Source organism: Micropterus salmoides, unplaced genomic scaffold (genome assembly GCF_014851395.1).
Source record: "Micropterus salmoides isolate LMB-PRFRI ecotype aquatic unplaced genomic scaffold, ASM1485139v1 Ms_hic_scaffold_6, whole genome shotgun sequence".
Classification (NCBI taxonomy): Eukaryota; Metazoa; Chordata; class Actinopteri; order Centrarchiformes; family Centrarchidae; genus Micropterus; species Micropterus salmoides.
In genome coordinates this window covers 23,095,983-23,122,316 of record NW_024044348.1, presented here as the reverse complement: position 1 = coordinate 23,122,316, position 26,334 = coordinate 23,095,983, and the positions used below count along the sequence as shown (strand labels likewise).

At 40.4% G+C, this 26,334-nt stretch overlaps 1 protein-coding gene across 2 annotated transcripts; it reads left to right on the top strand.

Annotated features, from left to right (window-relative positions):
- The first annotated feature begins 235 nt into the window (after positions 1–235).
- syt9a (synaptotagmin IXa) lies at positions 236–25,903 on the top strand. 2 transcript variants are annotated; one of them, XM_038700522.1, is made up of 7 exons: positions 236–924; positions 13,274–13,769; positions 14,322–14,877; positions 22,233–22,353; positions 22,437–22,608; positions 22,899–23,028; positions 25,109–25,903. In XM_038700522.1, exons 1-7 carry the CDS (start codon positions 777–779, stop codon positions 25,175–25,177), a joined length of 1,692 nt encoding a protein of 563 aa, XP_038556450.1. In that variant the 5' UTR covers positions 236–776; the 3' UTR covers positions 25,178–25,903. The 2 variants fall into 2 exon arrangements, with proteins under 2 accessions (XP_038556450.1, XP_038556451.1); XM_038700523.1 differs by lacking the exon at positions 25,109–25,903 and having other exon boundaries at positions 22,899–23,037.
- Positions 25,904–26,334: the final 431 nt, after the last annotated feature.

Here is a 26,334-nt window from a genome sequence, read left to right as displayed (position 1 = left end):
TCCATACCACGACGTGCAGAGCTCACTGAAAAGAAATATCTCTCTCGGGGAGTGACAGGAATTCCACTGCGTTAATTTACACTAAACGTACATATGTAACGTTACATGGGTGTCTTGTGAGTGACATCTCGGTATTGTATAAAAAAATGATTTCACAAAACGAAAAAAAAAAACCTTGTCATCTTCTGATTGGACACGTGCAGGCACGTAAAACCACACCAGGTTCGTGGTAGCGGAGAAGTAATCGTTTGCTACAGGTAGCACTGCTCTCAGATCCAGCTATTTCTCCCTACAGTACAATGCTGCTCAACTTTTCCCGAGCTTCTTACCGCTCGAAGGCGTAAAGACATTAGATAACAACAGACCGCCAGGTGCAAAGATTCACTGTAGCGGGAGTCCGGCTCTGAGGCGCGCACACATTTCAGCACCTCGGACAGCGCGCGGCGCCGCAGCGGCTATGCGTGGATTCAACCGGTGGCTTTCAACGACAGCAGCGGTGTGAGGGGACCATTTGATTGAATGTTCCATAAAAACTATTTGTGTTGCACATGTGGGAAGGGCTACTTGTTTTCTGTATCACTGGGACTGGTGTTCTATCGTTCTTTCTAAAACAGAGCGTCTCCGTCGAATCCATCGTGTAGGTAGGAGTGCCGCTGGATGTGTGCTTGACTCCAGAAGCCGTGCAGAGCAGCGTGGAATAGGTGACTGTCAGGCGGGCGGAGTGGTGGGGTGGTGGTGCCTTAGAGACCCTCCATTTATAAGGATGCTGGTGGGAAATGCCTGGAGACAAAGATGATGAGATTTGTCAAAAGGCACTTGAACTGCTGTCAGATCTTTGTTCGAAGGGGGAAGTGCAGAACGAACACTGCCTGGATTTTATCTACTATTTCCGAGACCTTGCCAGGCCACGCTATACGGATTCAGGTGAGGCATCATTTGCACGCTTGATTGGGTTAAATTGAACTGAAATGAGAAGTCAACGCATATGACTTCAGTTCATTGAACATTCTGCGCCTAAAACTCAATAGGCGGTCCAACCTCTTGATTAGAGTGCTTTCACAACCAATAGCCTTTGCTTGGAAATTCAATCTGTATCATTTCCCCTGACATTAATAAGCGAACTAATTATCCAGTTTAATTATGTAATTTTTCTTGCATCGAAAATGCACTTGCAAGAGCGACCGCCTCTTTTTCATTGAGGAGCCACATTCCAGGTCTAAAATATCCTTATTTCAAAACTACATTCACGTGATGTTGACATTCTGCAGGAATCAAAACAAATTTATTAGTCCAGTTCATTCTGTACACGTGTGCACATTTGCACAGATATAAAACTGGATGATTAGGCTATTGTCTTCCCTGGATGAGTTGCGCTGGTACCTGGGCTCGCAGTTACTATGGCGGTACACTTCCTGAATACTGGCCTACTTCTTTGAAAGTTTAGCTCAGATTTAATTCGTAGGCTTGCTCATAGCCTGTGGGCAACGTGAAACATTTAATAAGTGGACGTACTGAACTTTAGATATAACTGTATTGCACAAGAGGGCGTAGGCTATTTTTTGAAAACCAACGCCAACATTCAGTCACACTTGAAGAATTAATGTGATCATAGCATAGTCACGTTTCATCATGAGGCCAACCAGCACCTAGGCTAACCATATCATCGGAATGGCATGTGTGCATGTGTGCGAACCTGAGCTTGTATTACCCATGTTGTGGGGACATATCTGCTTACACGGACCGGCTTTCCTTTTGGGGATAAGGGTTAGGCAAATAGTGTTTATGGTTAAGGTTAGGTAAGTCTTGGGGATATGAATTTAAGTCAATGTAAGGCCCTCTGAAGTGATGACAACACTGAGTGAGTTTGTCTGTGTGTGTGTGAGTGTGTGTGCAGAAGACAGAGAAAAGGTAAGGGAGAACATGTGAAGGAGCGAGAGAGCACAGTAACTGCAATCCTCCACATACCTACTCCATTTATTCTGCTCCTATTAGTTTGTATAATTATTTATCATTTTTCACCACATGAAAGCCCTTTGTGAATTCCCACTCTGGTCCTCTTGCTGCCCCTCTCCATTTCCTCCAACCTTTTCCTCTTTATTTCCTCTATTCCCTAATCTCTCAGCTCACTCCTCTCTCTTATTCATCATATAGACGATCATGTCTTTTCCATTGCACTGACAGTTTGAAAAGTAGTATTGCTATAGTAGGTAGTGCAGTGGAGTTAGCAGAGTGGCTTGCCAATATGATTTAATGTCATTTCCCGCTGGCATGTGTCACAGAGCATGATGGCAGCACCCATTATAGAAGGACATAGGAAGTACACACAATATCAAAGGTGCAACACCGTTTGACCCAGAGTTTCTTCACACAGCCAACATGGGAGTCTTTCCCATCCATTCAATATGATGTGAACACTACATTAGTCCAGCACATAACCACCATAAAAAACACAACTTGTCGTGTTTACACAAGATTTAATGTTTTAATCAATGAGCTTTAAAGGTGTTGGTAGTCCAATTTTGTTACCTTTTAACAGAGCCAAGCTAGCTGTGTCCCCCTGTTTCCAGCCTTTTCGACTAAGCTAAGCTAACTGGCTGCTGGCTGTATCTTTCATATTTACCATAAAGACACAATGGTAATATTTATCATTTCATCTAACACTTTGCATGTGGCAAGATAGTAAATAAGTGTATTTTCCAAAGGTTAAACATAAGCACTGCTGTTTTTTAATAGTTTTCATCTAATTTGTTAGACATGTACTATCAGGCCAATGCAACTAGCATCCTGTGAGGACAGAACCAGCAGGGTCATTAGGACAACCAATCAGAACCACTCACATGTGTAATATACCATGTTGTGTTAATATTAATGATACTACAAGGAGGAAATTAAGCTATTTTAAATAACTGTATAACTGCCGTTTTTACTCACAGAGAGGCATGATAAAGGCGAACAACAACATCGCAAGGAGGTAGAAGTTCCAGATATTGCTTTTTCAGCACTTGCTTTCCTCCTACACTATTGCACCTTTGAAGGTCTTGTGCACTAAAATTGGTCCACCCTCTCTGCCATGATGCAGGCTCTAAATTCTTCAAGATGTCTATAGATTATTCTGTGACAGGCAGCACTCAGGCAGCCTGCCAAGCTGACTGTGGGCTCAGTGTCCTCAGATAGCAAGTCCCTCAATTTCTCCACATTTTTTTCCCAAATCACACATTTTCTGGTATTCACAGAATCTCAGAGCATGAGAAAGGACAGTTTGTCTGAGTTCCTGTGCAAGGTCTTATTACAGTGCCCCCCCCCCCCCCCCCCCCCCCCCCACACACACACACACAGACAGACACCCACACAGTCCTGTATTAGGCAGTGCCATGAGATTTGCAGGATAGACAATCTTTAAATGTGGTATGACATATTATCTCATTTACTTGTAACTTATATGCATGTTAATGGCCTAAACTAATGAACACACAACATTTTACAGCATTCCTTAGTACATGTTTTCATTGTGTTTTGTGTATTGGCTTTGCATCCGCTGCATAGCAGAGATGATTCAAGATTAGTCCTGGTTGTATAAGATGTTCTGTGATTTTAGTTACTCTTCTAAAAGCATGTTTGTTTTTCATCTAATTGTCTGTGATGAAGCATCATCAAAGACTCAAAACAGAATATACCACTAAAATTGCATCCAGTAAATGCTGCATGTGTAAATACTAAACTGCATAATAAAAAAAATCTAGTTCTTTTTATTAGACATTTAGTGGCATATCTTGAAACAAACATGACAGTATTAAATGTGATGAGTCTAGAAAATTGTTAACCTGTAACTAATTCATCATGCCTCCGTGATGGCACACAATAATGTTAATATTATCTTCATATTAAAAAACTATACTGACATCAGCTGTAACACAGGAGGAGATTAGTGCGCAGTTTTAAATTCTAAATAGAAGTTTTGCTGGGTACTGCCAAGTAAAAATCATACATTTGGTTTTACTGTGCAACAGTGAGGTTAGCTTTTTATTTTTATTCATTTTATTTGCTTTTTATTGTGCCAGTAATAATTACAGTCCAAATGCCAAATAATGGTCACTGCTACCTGTCAATGCAGGTACATGGCAGGCTTTTCAGCTCATACAAGAACTACATTATTATTATTATTATTATTATCTTTGTACATTCTCTATTCTGGTAATTATGGGGGTAACATTTACTTTAGATGCTCATTATGTTTATTATGATGATCTTTCTTTAAACCCTACCAGCATGCACTTTTAAATTCTTTTGGTTAATAAAGTGACACATCGTGCTGAACAATGTGAGGGTAGATACTCAGGAAAAGCAATGATTAGTGTCTCTAAACTGAAAAGGGATAATTTTACTCATTACTAGTAATTACACTGATTATACACAAATCACTTTTCTTTTGGAAATCCCAACAAATTTTCATTAACACTGTGCACACATGTATATACCTAAAATCCCTTTGGTTTGGTTACTGCAGGCAACAGCATGTTGCACAGTCAGCACATAAACTGGGCATTAGTCTGTATCACTGCCCTCACAAAGAAGGCGGCTTAGACAATAATAGACGTGGTTAGGATGATACAGCAGACTGGTGCTATTAAAACACACTATGCAGGAGCCTGGACTTTTCAAAAACAGATTTACCTCAAAGATTGAAGATATTTTAATACATTCAAATCAAAGTGAAAATTACAGCAGCTTTACAGTACAATTTAAGTAAATTTTTAACATTAGACACAGACTTGTAAGCAGAGACTTGCAGTGCACAAAAAAGTTTCTCAAAATAAATAGAATCAATAATTAATATCTACCATAATAAAAGAGCAGTAGATGAATGATGCATAAACCATCACTGGACGGGTTTTTCTACAATTTAAAAATAAGCTATACCTCCACCTACAATGTCCTCACAGCTTGAAACAATCTTCTCCCACAGCTCCACATGAATATTAACATTATAGTAAAACAATGTTGAGTTATCTAAAATAGGCTAATTTACCCACCCATCATACATTTTGATTTGTTGGCATCATTTAGCTAACAAATTTAAATTGAAAAAAAATTTGTACTATGTACTGAAAGGTCAAAAAAGTCATTACAGAATATTTAACGACTACAAGTAACACTACTACTGCTACTCAACAGTGATGTATTACTTTGCAATGTCCACCCCTAACATTGGTCATAAATGATTTTGTGAACAGCTGCGGAAATATTGGCATTGACTATTAATTTTAAAATTAACAAAACTGAATTACATAGCTCAGACAAAGCTAATATGATGCTTTAGCAGTCTAAGTTCAAATCAGTTGACCACTGTTCAGTCTTTTTTAGAGTGTGTTAGTATCCCTCTGCTACAGCTCCGCAAGGAAACACTTTCAAGGGAAGCATGAGATAATTTTGTAAAGGGCCATAACTTTGGAAGATACTCATTTAATTAGTCTGACTCAGACTGTTGAAGCCTCGTGTTAAAAATGCATGTTTGGATGGTAGATTCCCACATTTTCTACCGTTCTAAAGCAGGAGGGATCACATCACAGCCAATTCAGAGAGAAGGAATGATTACAGTTGTCTGTCAATGGACATGTGTGTATTGTGTTAAAGTAGACTTCAATAAAATCTGGACATATCCATTAAGACAAGCAGAGGGCAAAACTTGGTGAGAAACAATTAAAAAGGACACTTAATGACATGTCAAACGCGGAAATTGCAGTGCATGGCAATAAATGTACCCTTTGCTCTTCATAGCCAAAAGGACTAGGCTGACAAGGTTCAGAACACTATTCATAATGCTAGTTATTATTTTACCACACTATCATTATCTGCTAATAGCAAAAATGTTTTTTATATTTTCCCCTCCGGTGGATGTATGTGAAAGGTACTGCTTAAGATTAAGATGCAGTGCACACCATATCGTTCATATGCAGACTTTGTTAGAGACCAGCTCTGCTGTCATCTTGTTATTGAGTGATTATAGTAATCATCACTTCATCTTTTTTTCCCCTTGCTTCTTAAAAACTCAAGCATGCATAGGAGCACAAAGCGTGAGACAGCACAGCGTATATAATGTTTATGCCTTTGATAATTACGCACAGTGGGATAGTCTTAAAACAGGATAACGAACATAAAACGTTGACTAAAACAAACATTTAACAATATCTTAATAATTATTTCAAAGCCAAACACATTGCAAATGATTTGCATATTATTTTGTAGCACCAAGGCTGGCGATTCACATCATTAATCCTGTTCTGAGTCTATTTTTTTGTTTTGCTGTGCGCCACTGATACCAGATTAGTGTGCATACAGCAGGCTCATATGAATAAATAACAGTGAATCATGGTCTGACACTGACACAGAAAGAAAAGCTTTTGATTTACTTACTAGTATGTTTAATATATTGTATCTTATGTAAAATGGCCAGGTGCACCTTAACCCTTGTGTTTTGTTTTCCTAACCACTAACAAAATATACCTAACATTGTTTTATCTTTCATACTTCATGACTTTAACTACTCATGAACATGATTTTAAACTAATAACGTATTTCTGTTTGTCTGCTACAGAAAATCCAGAAAAGGCATTACTTCTGTTTAGGGTCTCAGACAAATTAAACGTACAGTGTATAATTCATGTAGTTTGAGGATGTCTTGAAGTAGCGTGGTATCATGGGGGCTGATGTCTTGTTGAACAACCACCATTGCCGATGAAAATCTATCTGATGTAACTCAGTCAGAAATCATGTTCACAGACCAGGTAATGTATTCAAGTTTTATTCACATTACGTTTAGTCATGCTCGCCGACTTCCTCCCTCACTCGCTGATCCTGTGTTAAAGTTATAGCAACTAGAGGGGGTAAAGGGGATACGACGCCATTAACAGGCAACCACTGTTACCTTGAATAAAATTACTGATTTCTATGGGCTTGAACATTCTTGGAAAGTACACAACTCCACTAAATATATAACATAGGTCTAGTCGAAATTTTAATGCGAGCATAAATAAAATAGAGTTTCATATGTTCCCCTTTGAGGGAAGTCGAACTGCGTCGGTGACGACACTATGGGAACGCCTCTGGGCGTGGCAGGGCCGAATTATGAATGAAACTACTCCAATCCTATTGGTGTTGCTAGAACGGTAGCGTGTGACGGCGTAACCGGAGGCGTATATAAGCACGCCGGCACACAGGACACATTAGCTTCTTTCTATTCAGCAGGCATTCTGAGTATGTTTGGAAGCTCCACTATCGAGAAAGTTGTTGTCTTACCTGGAAGTCCTGACGAAGCAGTAGAGACCATGTCTGGTAATCAGTTCCGACAATGTGTTTTTCCATGCCCACGCAACATCGTGGCTAGGAAGACTCATGAGATGTGTGTTTCCTGTCTGGGGATGTCGTACGCCCAGGCAGCTCTCGAGGGGGCTGCATGCGGCCATGGCGAGGCCCGGTCCCTGAGGGTGCTGAGGTCTCGTGCGGCTCTCTTTTCGGAAGACGGTCAGATTCAGGTGAGGCATCATTTGCACGCTTGATTGCGTTAAATTGAACTGAAATGAGAAGTCAACGCATATGACTTCATTCATTGAACATTCTGCGCCTAAAACTCAATAGGCGGTCCAACCTCTTGATTAGAGTGCTTTCACAACCAATAGCCTTTGCTTGGAAATTCAATCTGCACCATTTCCCCTGACATTAATAAGCGAACTAATTATCCAGTTTAATTATGTAATTTTTCTTGCATCGAAAATGCACTTGCACGGCGACAGCCTCTTTTTCATTGAGGAACCACATTCCAGGTCTAAAATATCCTTATTTCAAAACTATATTCAAGTGATGTTGACATTCTGCAGGAATCAAAACAAATTTATTAGTCCAGTTCATTGGTCACGGTCATGGGCGTGATATCTCCGAGGGCGTTGGGACGGCTGACGCCTTTTTCCGGTCCTCATCTGCTGACTCCGCCTCCTCTCTTCCCCGTTCGGGAGCCCGTTTCTCGGCTTCTCCTGCCCGAGGTATGAGTCTGGAGAGGCTCGCACAGTCTGATTCTGAGGAGCTAGACGTGCTTAGCATCATGGAGGATGACTTCCGGGAGCCGGGCCGACATCATCAGTCCACGGCCAGCTATGAGAGGTGGGGCAGGAGCCGCGGGCCGGCAGCAACCTCAATGAGCTTTTCTGCAGCCCAAGCGCCACCCCCGCGTCGATCCTTGCCATTCTTTCCTGATTTACACAATGAGTTGTGTAAATCATGGAACAAAAAAAATAAAAAATAAAATAAAATAAATGCTGCTCTGCACGACTTACTGCGTCCCCTCTACTGGACTACAGCAGCGTGACAGAAACTAAGCAGCATGGCTTTGGAACGATGCCTCGGTGGAGGAAGCGCTCGCGAGCTATCTTTCTCCCACCCTCGCTTCATTCCTTCAGACGCCGGCGCTCCCCATCAAGCCGTGTCGGACGACATCCGCTTGGTGGACGGCCACTTTGCGAGAGGCTCGTGGCAGGAGCATCATTTCTCCTGGTACATAAATTGCCTGGAAATGTTGGCGGTATTCAGAGCTCTGGGGAGTTTGGTGGGGGTCTGCGCTCGTGCCCGTTATGCAAACTGGCCTCAGTGGTTCTCGAAGCGCTGGCTGAGGCCCCCTTCAAACCCCTGGAGTCGGCTGAGGCCAAGCACCTGACCCTTAAGATGTCCTTTCTCCTCGCTATCACCTCTCTGAGGAGGGTGGGGGATCTCCAGGCACTTTCGGTTTCTCCCCGATGCCTGGAGTTTGCCCCGGGGAGTGTCAGGGCCACCTCATGTGACGGCAGAGGATGGGAGACTTAATCTGCTCTGCCCTGTCAGAGCGCTGAGTATTTACACTCTGAGGTCTTCCCGGATCAGTTGCTGGTGTGTTTCTGGTCCCCCAAGGCTGGGCTCCCCGCTTCCAAACACACGATCAGCAACTGGATCGTTCAGACTATTTCCCTGGCCTATCAGGTGCGCGGTTTGCCTTCACTTATGGCCGTAAGGTCGCACTCTACTCGAGGCATGGCGGCTTCTAGGGCCTTCCGTCGCTCCAGGAATTGTGTGACGTGGCTGGCTGGGCCACTCCTCACACTTTCATCTGGTTTTACATTGTGGACCTTCCTTCTGCACCCGGCACCCGTGCGCTCTCCTCCTAGTCGTGCCGTCAGGTTCTACACGCTGGGGGCAGACGGGGTTTCGGCGCGGCCTAGGTGGGTATCTCGTTCCCATAGTGTCGTCACCGACGCAGTTCGAGTTCCCTCAAAGGGGAACGTCTCAGGTTACGTATGTAACCCTTGTTCCCCGAGAAGGGGAACGAGACACTGGGTTGGTCCGCCACACCTCACCCCGCCTGGAGTGCCTTGCTTCATAGAAAAGGTCTAATGTGTCCTGTGTGCCGGCGTGCTTATATACGCCTCTGGTTACGCCGTCACACGCTACCGTTCTAGCAACACCAATAGGATTGGAGTAGTTTCATTCATAATTCAGCCCTGCCACGCCCAGAGGCGTTCCCATAGTGTCGTCACCGACGCAGTGTCTCGTTCCCCTTCACCATCATCAAATGTGTAAATCCCAGTTTGTGGCAAAGGCAAGGGTTATCGCTTCAGTACTTTCCTATATAATGGATTTTAATAAAGTCAGAAGAAAAGACAAAAAGATTTAAGTAAAAATAATTTTTTTTTAACAAAACACAAATGTTAATAATTAGGTACTCCCTCTATGTGCCATGATGATCTAAATTCCTCTGACTAGTAAAATTTCATGTTATTTATCCATAGTGCCATAGATTGTACCCCAGCACTGTTGTGTTGCAGTGGTTTCTATGATTTATCTTTCAAAGAAGAGTTATTTTGGGGAAAGTCATCCACCATGAAAACAGAAATGATTGAGCATGCCCTTGATGACTGTGTTGGTTGTCACCTCACCACCCTTTCCATGGTAACTCGCACACCCTGTGCTGGTATAAACAAATGTACTGCCGGAATATTCAGTGTCATGTTTTGATACTCTTACTTGACAGACTAAAGCCTGGTGTGATACTCATGTAAAACTTTTATACTCCCACAACCACTGCTTCTGCTCTTGCCCACAAGTACACTAACATCAATACATGTTGTGCATAGGGGTGTGATGAGACACTTAGCTCACGAGATGAGACACACTATTGGGTTCACGAGAACGAGACAAGATGATACTTTAATGCAATTTTGTTAGAAATCTTCAATGCTGGATTATATGAAAATATTGAGCATTAAACACTTAATTTCCTGCATTCTTGTGATTTCTTCTGCCTTTCCTGCATCATTTTATGGTGAAAATGTTTTTATTTATATAAAGGGAAGCACAAAATTCAGGTGGTAGGTGACAATTAAAAAGATAAAAATATAATGGAATATAACACAGTAAGGCGCTCAGGGATACTGTATTGATGATACACATATGTTTCTCCTGTAGACGTCATATTTAATGAGAATTCATTATTTTCACTGTGTGAGAAAATCATGGAGAAAATTCATGTGTATTGTGACAGCGTGTGAATAGTGTCAATTGCATGAGTCTTGCAAGACAGATTTTACCCTGATGAGAAATTTCTTCATGTTTTAATCTCGTGGCACCCCTGTGCATGATAATTACCATAGCATTTTTGCTGGAACATGTCTGGTTAAACTACTACAACAGAAGACTTGGTGGGTCTGGTTGGGTTTCATAAGGTGACTAAACAACAACAACTAAACTGTTATCTTTACAGACATCTTCAATTTGCTGTTCTGTGCTTTGTATAACAACTACTTTAGCAGAAGAGAGTGCAAGTCTGTAGCACTAAAATCAACTCTTACAAGCTTGGAAAGTTGGCAGACGAGATTTTTCCTGTGTTTGACACAGTCTTAAACTCTCTTCTAAGGGAATTTTGTCTGTTTTGTGTCAACTGTGTGTTAATGGCTACCTATCCTTTTCTTTCTACTTGTCAAATAAATTAAGGTGGTTTCTACCTGCCAGAGTTGATGCTGACAAGCTGGCCATTTTCCCCTCAGTGCTCATTTATTTTCACAATTATACACAGTTGTAACTACAGTTTACTTTAAGTTTAAAGTAAGTTAAGTTTGCTTTAAATCCCCCTTTTCCAAAACTGTTGTAAACATTTTAAATTGTTGTGAATAAAACAGCTCAACCCTTTGACAGAATTGCAGTATTTCAATGAGAATTTATGAACAGGCATTTGCTTCTGCTTTTGTTTCAACACACCATTCCTCCTCTGTTATCAGCAAAGGACTGAAAATTACAACATGGGCCACACTCCACTTGGGGGGCAGGCATGAGGCTCCAAAGGATAATTAAATAATTGTAGTAAATACAAATTAATCTTGTCGTGAAGAAAATAAGGGGAGAGAAGTCCCCATAGGACGTTATCGCCACTGTCATAATGAGTTTTTTTGTTAGGTAGTGCAATGAAGCATAATTTGAAGACATTCTTATAACGTGTGTAGCATGTCTAAACTATGTATGAATTTTAATAAATTTATGAGAATTAATACCCAATTATGAATTTTAATATTCAGAAAATATTTAAAAGTCTCCAGACCTCTAGGTAACTTTTAATAACTATACAATTATTCACCAGTGATCAGTTAGTTAATAATCGCTCAATTATCTTAAATCAATCAGTCAGTCTCATATCTAAAGGGTAAATTCTCTTGGCAGGGACTTAGAAGTAGGCAAGACACACAATTCCTTGGTTACAGTGAATTTATTAACTAACTAAGGTGATATAAAAAGGTGGTTAAATACATCAGAGGAATAAACAATGGCTAAACAATGAGAATGGTGGTTCGATTGTGGGAAGCATTTGACTCATACGGCAGAGGAAAACTAATGAAAGTAAGCTATGAGTTTAGGAGTTAAAAAGACAATATTAACACTATGGGACATCCCTGACCACAGAATGCTTTGTTTGGTCTTACTGCTTGTCGGCGGGCTGCTTTGGCCTGTTGCACGGGTCCCATGCTAGCTGCCCGATCCTGGCTTTTTGCTAGGGGATTCTCCTAGGTTCTCCGTGTCTGACTGAAGAAAAACCTCAAGGGTTGGCCGTCCGCCATCTGGCAATTCGGCTGTTTTCAGGTGTCCTTTGTTGCCGCTGGCGAGGCCACGTAGCTGGGTCTGACCTCGGTGAAGTTGGCTCGACGAAAAAGCTTAGAAGGGAACTTGGTCGTTCCTGAATTAGACCAGTGTAACTTAACGGACTGATAACTTTTAACAAAACAAAAGAAAGAAAATAAAACAAGTAAAGTTGCTGGAACTGAGGGAAACTGAAGTCGTGGCACTTTGCGTGTGTAGCTTCATGCGAAACAAAGACTTTGTTGCGCTGGTTGAATTCTTAAGGCGTTGCCGGGGGCGGCGTTGCTGGGGGCGGCATTTCCGACGATGGTATGTAATACTTATTTCGTCCACTTGGGGGAGCTGAGGTTACATGAGGAAAGCTTAGATTAATCCAAAAACAATCTTCTCAGGAGCTGGAAAATTTAGTTATTTGGCCTTAAATTCAAGCTGGCAACTAATAGCATATAGTATGACATTTATCATCATTTCTAAAGGAATTGTGTGAGAAAGTATTGTGAACAAGCATTGGTTACACATAAAATGAAGGAGTGTCTTTAATCTTGCTGAAAATGAAAACACTGCAAAAGTAACTTATTTAGATTCTTTTCAGCAATAATATCAACAACAGATAGGAACAACATGGTACATAACTACTCAAATAGAGGCAAACACCACTACTAATTTAGCAAGGATTATTGTTTGAAGAGAAGAGTTTATAAAGAAACATTGTTTTAGCTCAAGAAGGCAGGGGTTGTGTCTCCTTTTCACATATCCTGGCTTGTCACGTTTACACATCAAACTTTGTTTGCAAAAGGGAGTTCAGGTCTGTGTCTCTGGTGTCCTGGAGTTCCTCAGCTAGGCGTGAACAAGAGTATCTCTTTGATGAGGTAATGAAACACAGAGCAAGGTCAGTTGCCACGGTTACATGTGTGGGGTTGTTCACTACATGTGACACCACAGGTGAATGAAAAACCAGCATAACATAGCACATACATATGAGTTAATGTAATTACACTATGATGAAACATTTTTAAAGGGTTTTCACATTACTTACTGTATAAAAGTTGCTAACGATGGTGATGGCTTTGCAACAAGGCAGAAAGCAAACTCAATTCATTGTCAGTTATTGATTCCTGTCTCACCTTCTCAGATATATCGGTGAGTCTGTTGTCACTGGTAGTGACTGCCTGTGGCTTGGCATTGTTTGGGGTCTCCCTATTTGTCTCCTGGAAGCTCTGCTGGATACCATGGAGAGAGCGTGGTCTCTCCCCCACCACGAAGGAGGCCCATGGACACCTCAACCCCACCATGAGCCTTCTGCCCTCACAGCTTGCACCCAGGCAGCCTCTTTACACAGCCGTGGACCCCCCCACCCACAACCGCCGTGAGTCATCACAGTGCTCCATCGCCAGAGAGCCCACTCCGATGGCATCTGTGGTATCCGTGGAGGCTCCAGTGACTCCCGTATCACCACCACCTGTGGTCTTGGCCACACCAGAGGCAGCTATGAAGATCAGTCACACATCTCCAGACATCCCACTGGACGCCCAGAGTAAAAGCCGGGAAAATGGTGTTCACACTAACCCTCGTATGCACAGACAGACCACTGAACCCCCACCCTCTGGTCACTCAATGTCTGAAATTGGGTCAGTATAAGATGTTTTTTGATTTCTTTGTCTTTGCCAGAACTGTTAGAGGTTTCCTTTAGAAACCTATAACACATTCATCCAACACTTAACATTCATTGATGTTTAAAGCTGTCAGTGCTCTTCTGTATGGCTCTCAACACAGTTACAATGTTAGTTAGTGAGACGATTCTTCAAAACCTCATTCAATGCCAAGGCTTTTCAAATAGTTGTTTCCACAAGATATCTGCATGGCAACTGTGGTATGTTTAAGGTTATGGGAAAATTGTGATTAAAGCAATAAATTATGGCGAAAGTATGGTTAAGGTTAGGCAACTAACGCTTGGTTTAGGTCAATAAAATAATCAAATGTCAACTACTCCTCTGTGATTGGATGTGATTCTGGTCTGCTGCATAAGAGCAGGACAAACTATACACCAATTCACCATCTAAACTCCAAATACCTACCTACTTTATGACTGGCCACATATAGGGCACTTTTCTGAGTCAACCTGTTGAACCTGTTGCTGATGTTGTATGATGATGTTTGTTGTTGATTTCCTCTGCCCACAGACAAGGGTCCATTCGCAGACATATGAACCTGTCTAACCCAGACTTCAACGTGGCCCAGTTCCAAAGGCAGGACTCCCTCACTGGAATGGGGCTGGGCCTTGGTCGCCTCAAACCTGAACTCTACAAACAGCGCTCACTTGAGGGAGATGAAGGCAGTCGCCGAGGAGGGGGCTGTGGGCGCCTCCACTTTATCCTCAGATTTGACTGTGACCTGGAACAGTTAATAGTAAAGATCCACAAAGCAGAAGACCTCCCAGCCAAGGACTTTTCTGGTACCTCTGACCCTTATGTTAAGATCTACCTTCTCCCTGATCGTATGACCAAGCACCAGACCAAGGTGCACCGCAAGACGCTGAACCCTGTGTTTGATGAGGTCTTCCTGTTTCCTGTGGCCTACTCTGAGCTTCCCACGCGTAAGCTGCACTTCAGTGTATATGACTTCGACCGATTTTCACGCCATGACATCATTGGCCAAGTGGTTGTGGACAACTTCCTGGATCTGGCAGATTTCCCCAGGGAGACAAAACTCTGCCGGGAGATCCAGTACGTCTCCTCGGTGAGTCAGCACTTAAGTTCAAAATGATGTCATGTTCACTTAGATAGGCCGTGCTATATTTAACTTTGAATTAATACAACAAAAGGTGTTGTACAGAGTTTGACAGATTTGCTGCAACGTTATAGAGAGCTACATATTTGGTCCACATTTGAGTCCTTCACTTCAGCACAGTCTGTCTCTCAATGACACTATGAAGTGTAAAGTAAATTCTTTGTCTCACCTGTACTGACATATAATAACTTTTATACACTTGATATATTGCCTTTTGATTCTTTGTAGAGCAATTTGTAACATTTGTTTAAATGTACTCTACAGCTAAGAGACATTGGGAAGGAGCTATAATTTAAAAAATACATGGCAGATTTAACCAAAGTCCTTCCTTTTGTACCAAACATTGTTACTGTGCACATTACAGCCAGTTGATACAGATGAAGGACAGAGAGACATTTAGGAAATGTACACAGTTACTTCATCTAGCATTACTTATTTAAATACAGTGCACTTTACTGGGACCTACCATTTTTTCAACATATGTAAATCATATCCAGTGCAAAACTGACTAAGGTCAACAGGACTTAAAGCCTCTTGCCATGTTACCTTATTGACTGGGTGTGTGTGTGTGTGTGTTTGTGTATGTGTGCTCTTGTACATCTCACTTACTTTGTGAGGACCTATTTGACTTTGGGAATGAGGACCACACATTCATGGGTAATTTATTTATGGGTATATGCTTCCAGCAATTGCTTCATTGACAGGCATCTCAGTGTGTGATCTTATCCAGCTGTGATGTGCAATTGATCCCATCCGTTACGGCATCCGTGGCATTAATAAGACTCCTTGCTATAGATTGCTGCAGACAATTCATTTCATAAAAGTCAAGCAAGATTAATGAGGCACCACTGTTTAAAGAGAAACTATGTTTTGTTTTTTTACAACATGGGCAAAATTTTTACAGCTTCAACCTGTAGTTACATCTGTTATGATAATATTTGTATTAGATCTTGGTTAGAACATGGCAACAAAGCTAAAAGTAGTTCCAGCAGGGCACAAACACAGTCAGTCTGTAAACTGTAATGGATGTATACAATCGACAGTTTGAATTATCATTCCCCTTTGTTTTCTCTTTTAACTAAATTTGACTAACATCCAGGGTTTGTTTACAACCTGTCTAACTGCTGGGGTTTGCTGCCCTGTTGGAAATATCAGCAATGTCTCTTGAGTACAATGTTATCATAACTGATAATTTATATATCGAGCCCCGACAATAAAACCCAAGCTGTCATATGCTATAGTTTGTTTCTTTAAAACGAAATTTTGACTATTGCTGAACTGTAATCGCAACCTTCTGGCTAAATTTAGCAAAACAAATCAGTTGTACAGTATATAAAGCAGCACAGGATGATATTACCGAGTATCTGTGTGTCTGTCTCTTGTGCATCTAATAAGCAAAGCATCCTCTACCTGTGTTGGTTTTGAGGCCTGTCTCCTGCAGCTATGTTCCTCACCGCACATACAAATGACTGGTGTGCACTGCAGCCATTTAAGTTTAACAAGCTTTATCCCTTAGCCTGTAACCTTGTTTGCCTTACTGATCCACCTATCAATCCGGGCTAAATAAATAAAGCCACCATAGTAATGTGATAGTGTGTAGTTTAGCTGGGAAAAGAAACCTGTTGAAACCTTAAAACTTGTTAAAATGTTTTTTCTGCTTTGAGAGAGAGAAGAGAAAGCTGCATCATTGATTTTTCACATTCATTTCCAGTCATGCTTTCATTGAGGATAACTGCGCCATTGTGTATCATTTCTGTGTATGAATATTATTATACCAGCCAGATGGTAGTCTTGCTTTTAGTTTCATCTAAAAGGCATCTGTTGAACATGTTTTAATTTGTGTAACAGCCATAATATATAATCATCTAGAACCGCCTATCTGAGCACGTCTTGCATGTCTTGTTCCCATTTATTCCCCAAAAGAGCAGAATATTAATATTAATATTTATGTACTATAAAACATCAGCCTCAATCAGAATGTGAATGTGGTGCTCAGTCACATTCAGATTATACTGAAAACTGTATATTTTTGTACATATATATTCTGTGGAGTTGAGTTGTGCACTACTTGACCATTTGTGATTAAAGTCAAAGTCAGTTTTATTGTCAATTATTCTACATGTACCAGACATACAGAGGAATCGACAGGATGTTTCTCATTATCCCATGGTGAAAGTAATAAAATGCACAAACAACAAAAAATATACTCTATGTAAACACAAACTACCAAGAAGAAAAACTTCCTGTATGAAAGTGCAAGTTTTTTCACGTTTTTCAAAACTGGAGTTTGAGTTTCTTAGTTTCTAAATCACTGTTACGTATAGTAAAACTTGATTACCTCTAACAAACCTCGGAACAATCTAAAATCCAATTAAGCACTCAAAATCTGAAGGGTTGTGGAAATAACTAGCCCAAGGAAATTCTGTTTTAATTCTGCCACATTTGGTTCTGTCAGGTTGCTGTCTCTTGCAGGGCTGCAAAATACTAGCATGCCTTTTTCAGCAATGAGCCTGCAGCAAATAATGTGGAAACTGCACTGTCACAGGTCAGTTTAAATGGTGAGGTAGCAAACCTAGTGTATTCCATTACTGATGAAATGTATCGTGCCACAGACGAGAAGGAAAGCAATACAGTTTATGAATTTTGCGCCTTGAACTTTAGTTAATTATTTTCATAATCATACAGATGTACTGTTTCTGGTGTGGTTTCTCTGGTTGAAAAAGTAAGCAGGGAGAAAGGTTACAGTAGTGAATGAGTGACTCTTCTGGTATAAAGACCGCATCGGCTGAAATAATGCCAATTTAGTCATGGTCATTTCTACACAATGATTAACATGTTGTATAATGTTTATTGTACTGTAAGGCTGAAATGCAGTTTTTTCCTTATTTCTGTCTTTTCTTTTGTATGTATGTTACTTCAGTGTTAAGCTTAAATTCGTGGCATGGTGGGTGTCTACTAATTGCAGCAAATATCAGCTTACCATCCAAAGGTTTAATGTTTAAGTCTCACATACGGTGTGCTGAAGACCATTAACAGCTTCCTACTCATAGTCTCTAAAAATACTGGTGGCCAGAATCTTTCTGCCTCTCTGTCTGTCTGAATCTCTCTCGCTCTCTATCACACACACACACCACACACACCCACACACACACACACACACACACACACACACACACACACACACACACACACACACACACACACACACACACACACACACACACACACACACACACACACACACACACATTGTATCCTACTGCTTCACCCAGCTGCTATATTTGCACAACCTATCAGTGCTGAAAGCAAAGGAAGATTGCATGGATCCCTCTAACAAACTCTGCTTGTCACCACTGATTGCAGTGAAATGTACATGTAGATGCTTGGCCCGTCACATAGTACAAGCCATATTTATAGCCATCATAACCCCACTTGGCATCCACAAAGTCAGCAGCTGTGTCCCAATTTCATGATACAAATTCTAACTGGGTTTTGAGTATGTAGTGACAAAAATAAGCAGCAGTATATAAATAGTAGATATTAATATGTATAAGTATATTCACTTGAATTTTGAGTGTGGTGTTGATGGACACTATGGCCTCAGTGCACATAGAAAATGAAAGAGATACTCACAACCAGGAAATTAGGAATTAGGTGCAACTTTTCTAGCTGATTAATGTTTATTGACACTCTAAAGGAGGAGCCAGGATGGTGGGTGACAAGCTGCTTGCAGAGGAAGCAGCAAGGGCAGGCAGGCTGTAGCAGCTTAAATAAGGCGCTTTGAATGGAAAATACCAATGAATGCTAAGAGAGGGATCAGCTGAGCTGTCAGCTGATGTGGCTGGCTTTAAAATGGCTGCTATCAGCTGATGTGCTGGGATTGTGAGCTGAGCTTGCCTGCCTGAACTAACACTACGCTTGATTTGCTCATGACAAAATATCACATTTGTAGGATAAAGTTTATCAGTTTCTTGTAAACTAAGTGCACAAACAGTGAACTAGGCATACTGCATAGAATTAGTATTTAGTATGTAATGGGGGCATCAGCAACTTGAGGAGGATGACAAGTTTGGTGTGTTCCCTCTGTGCTTGTAGTTCTAGGGTCACAATGTGTAACCATTCTGTTTCTCACAGACCTAAGCCTCTAAGGAGCCCTATACGTTCACAGGGGTGACTCACATCAACTTGACAGATTAATAGAACCATGAATTCAGTGACTCCTTGGTTGGACAGGTACAGAGCCAAGCTCCAATGCAAGCTATCTGACCTCTCATTAAGCAAAATCAAGCAACAACACTCCTCCCACATAAGAAGACTGATGCCCGCACTCTTTTATGCTCATGTCTGACTGCAAGTACATCACGATCCTACACTGTGTGTGGGGAATGGTCGGACATGCACAAATTGGCTGAGCAAGTACATACATATTTCAGTGTGTTTCTTTGCAGGAGTGGCCACACCGATAGAGTTTGCTAGAGGGCAAAGCCTGTATGAAACAGATAACAGGGATGTGCACTGCCATTTGCTCTTATCTTTAAAGCATATGCCTATATCTTTGCTAAACAATTAATACAACCAGTAAGACAAAAACACTGTCTAATGCTGTCATAAGCGTCAAGAAAGTTTTGCAGACGTTGACCTAAAATACGCCTGATTAGAAATGAGTAGTCATGACAACGAGAAAATTACATGAAGATATTTGTTCTGTCAGTGTGTCCGATAGAAAGTAGAGGGTAATATTGGTATTGACAAAAGTATTGATATTTTTGTTATTTTATTTTTGTATGTTTTTGTTAGATCTTCTTTTTTTGTGGGGGAGTGTTGACACATCTGACCGTTATTATTGATTGTTAACCCATGTTGGAATAGAATGTTATGTGACAGGTGGTGATGGCGACCAGAGATTCACAGTATCTGGAGTACTGCATTCTTCCACTGTTCGGCTCTTTTCAGTTTTGCACTCAGCTCATGTGCACCCACACATACAGAACACACAGACTCTTACACTTGCACAAATGCTTGTTCTCAGACATTTGCACACAGGCCCCACACATATATTCTCATAAACAAGCCAATCATCTTTGTACATCAGTAGAGCCCATTTGTCATAATCACTATACAGATTCCATCCATCCATCCATCGTCAACCGCTTATCCTGCGTACAGGGTCGCGGGGGGCTGGAGCCAATCCTAGCTGGCATCGGGCGAAAGGCCGGGTACACCCTGGACAGGTCGCCAGTCCATCGCAGGGCCATCACTATACAGATTAATTTACTTAACTGATAGGAATGATAAGATTATTATTTAGTCGTGATTTCTAGTGGGATTGACCATATGGTTTGTGTCCTTGCCAGATTTGGCTTGTTTAGCTCTGCAATAGAAACAGATTGATGAAGAGTGTGTGCTTTTGGCAATGGCAATACAAACAAAAGCTATATAATGTGTTACCATTAAATGTGGCAAATTTTTGGCTTCTGTTATTGTATTTATGATTTTGATTGATGGTTTTGGCTTTTAATGTGCGAGGACACAAATTCTGTATGCGCAAATTGTAAAATTTGGGATGTAACTTGATTAACAGTTACTTGCAGTGTGACATTTGGCCTGCAGACATTAAATACCATTTGTTGCCTAAGAGGGATTCTGGAGCACATTAAATAAAGCACTAATCTCTCTCTTCCCACCTGTATCTCGACTACGTACAAAGACCATGAACTATGAAGCATGCAAAACCCACAGGATCCTTGTGGGATGTGGAATGCATTTTTGTGGAGGGGTTGTCAGCCAATCCATCATGCAAATTAAAATGCCTTATACCACAGCCTTGTTGAATACTTGATCCTGATTGTAACAAAAGACCCACGTCAAGATACAAAGCGATTTAGGTCTCGGGGGAGAACTCCTTTTCTTTCTTTCGCTCCCTCTCTACCTCGCTTTCTCTTTCTCACACTCATACTCAGATGCCACCCACAAAAATACACAGATAAAAACAAGTGCCACATCACAGAAGAGGACATTCATGCTTAGCAACTCCTCACATGAATGCCCAGTGTAGTCGCCTTTTCTCTCCCAGTCCTATGCCACTGACACTGACAAATGGTAGAAAAGACTTATTGCCTTTATAGAAAGAAAGACAAAAGTGTGTGTGTGAGAGAGAAAGAGAGAGAAGGACACTGAATATAATCCTTCTTTATCCAGACCTATTATCATAATGAAATTACAATTGAACTTCTTCAGACTCTATGTAATGCATATTATTGCGCTATGTCTCACATTATGCAAAGAGTATTATTTGCTCTTTTTTCAAACATATATTCATGTTTTAAAACTAATTAAACCCCTACTTAGATAAGGCTCCAAATATAAGTACACAAATTTTCAGAAAAGCTTTTTTCACATTTGTATTTTGCATGACGAAGCGTATACGTGTGTGAGACACTTTCTTAAGACTTGCTAAAAAAAATGAAAATATGTCATTGAGCTCTCCTCCTGGCAGATAGAAGTGTGTGTTACAAAAGCACTTGATATGATCCAAAGGGGACTATTTTTCAAAGCTAAAAGCTTGCTTGAAATTACCTATAAAAACATTCCTGTTTGTTCCTTGTAGTTCAGTTCACTATGAGGCTCACTTCAACCTTCCTTAATCTCCTGATAAATTTGAGAAATTAGATGCCATTATCTCATTATCTCAATCACAGTTATGGGAGCAGCTCTATGAAATCAATGTGATACCACTGATTCTTAGTTCTCAGGTTTTATGTGCACACACTGATTAAACTCACTGAGCTTCCCTTCACAAATGATTTTAATGCAGGTTAATAGCAGATGACACCTGATTCATATAACAAACACAGTCTTCCCGTCATACTGTACCAAAAGATGAGCAAGAAATTCTGCTGTAGGAGTTACTGTCTTCACCAGACATGTCTGTGTGCTTTCCTGGTTCTCACTTCTTTAGTGGAGTTATTTTAAGAGCAAGTGATAAGTGAGCTTCTGCCTATCTGCAGCTGAACAGAAGTCTCCATGTCGGGTGAAATGTGGGAGGCTTTTTTTAGAACAATGCGACAGAAGAAGAGTATTCCTTAAGAGAAATGTTTCAACTCTGTAACCAAATGTCAGATCGACATGCCATTATTCTTCACCTTCGGCTGGTGTACAGTAATGAAAAGCAGCATTACTAGAAAATAATGTCATTATTATTAAAATGCCTATTTAAAAATGACTGTGAAGTTGCTTTTATGAGTATAAAAGCAATAGATACCTAAAGCTACAGTAGAGTTAATGTGTTTTGTGTTGTCTTTCAGGATAATGTGGACCTCGGGGATCTGATGTTTTCGCTCTGTTACTTGCCTACTGCAGGCAGATTGACCATTACCATGATAAAGGCCCGCAATCTTAAGGCCATGGATATCACCGGTGCATCTGGTAATTAAAAACTGATGCTGTCTACAACAGGTATCCTGAATGAAAATGTATGTAATCCCATTCCGGTTCTCTCACTTTCATAGATCCATATGTGAAGGTTTCACTAATGTGTGAAGGCCGCAGACTGAAGAAGAGGAAGACATCAACAAAGAGGAACACTTTGAATCCAGTCTATAATGAGGCCATTGTCTTTGATGTCCCTCCGGAAAATATAGAGCAGATCAGCCTTTTGATTGCAGTGATGGACTATGACCGGTTAGGAGCTTTTACAAAGCTTTTTATAAGTCATCCAGTATTTTGCACCTATTTTGCATGAGTCATGTTTAATTTGCACTTGCTGCAGGACAAAACGGATTAAATCTAATATAAAAATATACACACTGTAATGATTTTGTAAAATCTGATCTTTGTTCATGTCACATATATAATACAACCATTTCAGTTTGTTATTTCTTTTCACACTCAAGATGTAATGCATTATTATTTATGGAATGCAGGGTGGGTCGTGATCACACTACTTATCTCTCTCCCTCCTGCATGTACAGTGTAGGCCACAATGAGGTCATTGGAGTGTGTCGAGTTGGCAACGATGCAGACAGCCTCGGTCGAGACCACTGGAGTGAAATGCTCACGTATCCCCGAAAACCTGTCGCCCACTGGCATCCTCTCGTTGAGGTGAGGTGACTTCACTCTGACATGTGTTTTCATGCAGGCACGAGGACTGACCAGATTTGGAATATGACCACATTTTTGTTCTTGCTACACATGATTTGCTACTAACGCCGTCAAAACTGTTATGTAGCTCCTACACATGCAGGTTTTGTTCCTCAGGCGGGAATATGCTGTTATCAACCAAATATTAGAGCAAAGTAGAACTAACAATGAATGAACGAAAAGAAATGTGCTGGATGGTTCAATGAATGTGAAATTTAAATGTTTATGTTAATATTGTTTTAGCTTTTGGGGGATAATTACTGAATTAAAGTGCAAGCAAAATGTAGATTTCCAGGAAAGAATATTAGATACGCTGTATTTAGCTCTGTTGTGAAATTAAGTAATTGAAGCAGTAAGAGTAAGAAGATTCAGTAGAAAACCTGAAAACTGAATATATACAATATATAATAACATGGTGCCAATATTAAAGGAGAAAGAAGATTACTTAAGGCAAATAATTGGATTACCAATGTTTATGAACAACAAGCTATTGTAAAAAAACTATTAGCAATGCAAAAAATTTATAGCAAAAGATTATCACTGTTTTGCCAACGCTAGAGAGGACTGCAGGATGAAAAAAGTGTATATGAATATGTGACTAAGCTTATCACTGGCACAGTGGGCTTATTAGTATTCACTGATACAGTAGCGTGTTGTTACAATGAGACTGAAAAGGTTTTTGGTCAGCTGTAAGGGGAATATGGCTGTAAACTACTGAACATGGAAGCAAAAACTAAAACAAAGAACATCTCCCTTTTGATAGTATCAAGTAGCCCACAAACATTATATATCTAATATTATAATCTTCATTGAACAGAAAGTGGTTCCCTCCAAACAGTCCACAGAGGATGATGCTGTTTTTCTGTCTGGATCTGATGGCGGACACATAACTTTCTCTCGGACAGATCACAGCTTCTTCCAAAGTTACCATGGCAATGCGCAGTAATTAGTGTAAAATGTTTTTAAGCACACAGTTATCTCAGTAGTAGTCTAGTCTGACAGGTCCCTAGTCTGACAGGTCCCTATACAAAACAGACCCCCTGTCTTTGACACTGTGCCAGTTCACTCAGTCTCAGTCTTTATCTTCTTTCTTTTTTGAGATAGTGCAGTGGGAAACAAGCGAGGGAGGCAAAGTAGACAAAGCTCTGATACATGTGGTACATGTATGGTACCTCTCAGCTCTCTGTGGGCAGTTCATGTTTTTAACATGTGGTAAATAAAATCAATACAATTACCCAAATATCTACCCTTGGGAAAAAGTTTACTGGGAGTTGCAGCAGAGTGGATGAGACAGAGACCTAAGAGAGACAGAGAGAGATATAGAACCGATATTCTGACAGAAGAGAACAGGAAGTCATGCTGACCTGTGCACTCAGCCTGGAAAAATGGGTTTATTGTGTGTATTTGTGTGCACATTAAGTGTCTGTGCCTGGGAAATACAAAGAGACAGTGAAAGTCAGAGAAAACTGGAAATTGAGCTTGTTATGTTTCTTCCAGGGCCATTAGAGTATGTAGTAATTTGAAATCTTCATTGGAGCCCCAAGAAGCAACATTATTTACTTCTTCCCTGTTCATTTCAGTCAAAGTTATTCTGTCTTCAAAAGCCCTTCACCACTACCAAACTGCAATTACTGTAGTCCTACTGTGCTGATATTTTTTAAAACACAGGTCTATTTACATGTTTGTTTGCCAAGTAAGCCACTTTGTCTGTGGAAGCTTTTATCTTTTTGCTTGCAGTTGGCAAAAAAACAGTCACAGTCTATTCCAATAGAATTGAGTGAACACATAAATAAACTGACCTCACAAAAATCCAGATTCAAATGGGAGACATTGACTGTTTGTTTTATTGCCCGATTCACAACTCTGTAGGTGGTTAGTACATTTATTTGGAGATTCCAAGATGAAAAACTGGGATTTAGAAAATGTTGGCTCTGGTTTTATTTGATATGGCTGTACATCTGTTTATATTGTGTGAGAGAAGACTTTCTTGCACATGCATTGCACAGTTGTCACATTGTCTCTGCTTGACTCTCCTTTGCAGTACCAGGGGACCACAGGTAGTAGCCAGGGAGGATCCTGTAATTCTCTGAAGACTCCTCCTTCTCCGTAGCCTTGAGCACCAATTCACAAAAGAGCACCAATCAACCTGACGCCTTGGCTGTACCTTTGGACAGTAGTGCTGCTGAATGCTGAATACACATGGTCCTAAAAGAAGAATGCAGACATGGATCAGCTACTATGGAAAAGAGAGACACAAACTGTCTTGAGCTCTGCTCAGTCAGATCAGTTGCATGTTGAATGACCACAAAGATGGATGTTTTCTTTTCTATAATGTTCCATAAGAAAAACAACAGGCATATGCAGACATTTTAAGTCTGTAATAATCCTGGGTTTATACAGTAGTTACTGTTTTTTTTACATAGTCGTGTTCCTTGTTTTAATGAGGTGAGTCTGTATTTGCATAATATATTTACAGCCAGTTGAACTGCCATACTGTTTTTTAATTTGGTGGTGAATTGGTGCATGAGGTCATGGTTTGGTGGGATATCTTCTCCTCGTTTGTTTGTTTCTGTTTCTATTTTTGGGAATACAATGTGTTGTTCTGTCAGTTGATGTGCAGTGACGGTTAATTTCTAGACAAAATATCTGTAAGTAAAATATGTTAAATGTTATCAATAAATATTATTCCATAAACAGGACAACATTGTTCATCTTTGCCAGTTAATTTGTGTGCATTCCAATGTAATTATGCGATTAATTCTTCATTACTTTTTGGTAGTTTATTTGTTTGTTTGTTGCACTTCATTTTAGGAAATATAAGAAAAAACACAGTCTGACATTTCTGGTTCTACACGGTGGACAACTAGAAAATCTGTCAAATAATAAAATACGAAAATTTAAATCTAAATTATATTTTGAGAAAGCTGTATAATTTATTTTGTAGCATGTATTTTCTATTACTATTTAAGCTTAGTGTATTTGAAGTACAATCCCCAGAAAGGCAGCCAAGTGGATTTCTGAAACAGGCAAGAAAGGCTGCTTGTGTAAGCAGATTATGAATGCCTGTAGGCACAGCTCTCAAATGAAACTTTGCCAATTTAGCAGCTACTCTAAAGCAGTTTAAGAAAAAAAGACTACATCATCACAGCACACATTTGCAATGGCTCCCCTTGCAGTGAGAAATCAATTTAATTTTAGACTATATACTGGATTGGAAGCATTCACATTGTTCATAAATTGGCAAGTTGTTGGTGTACAGTAAACTGC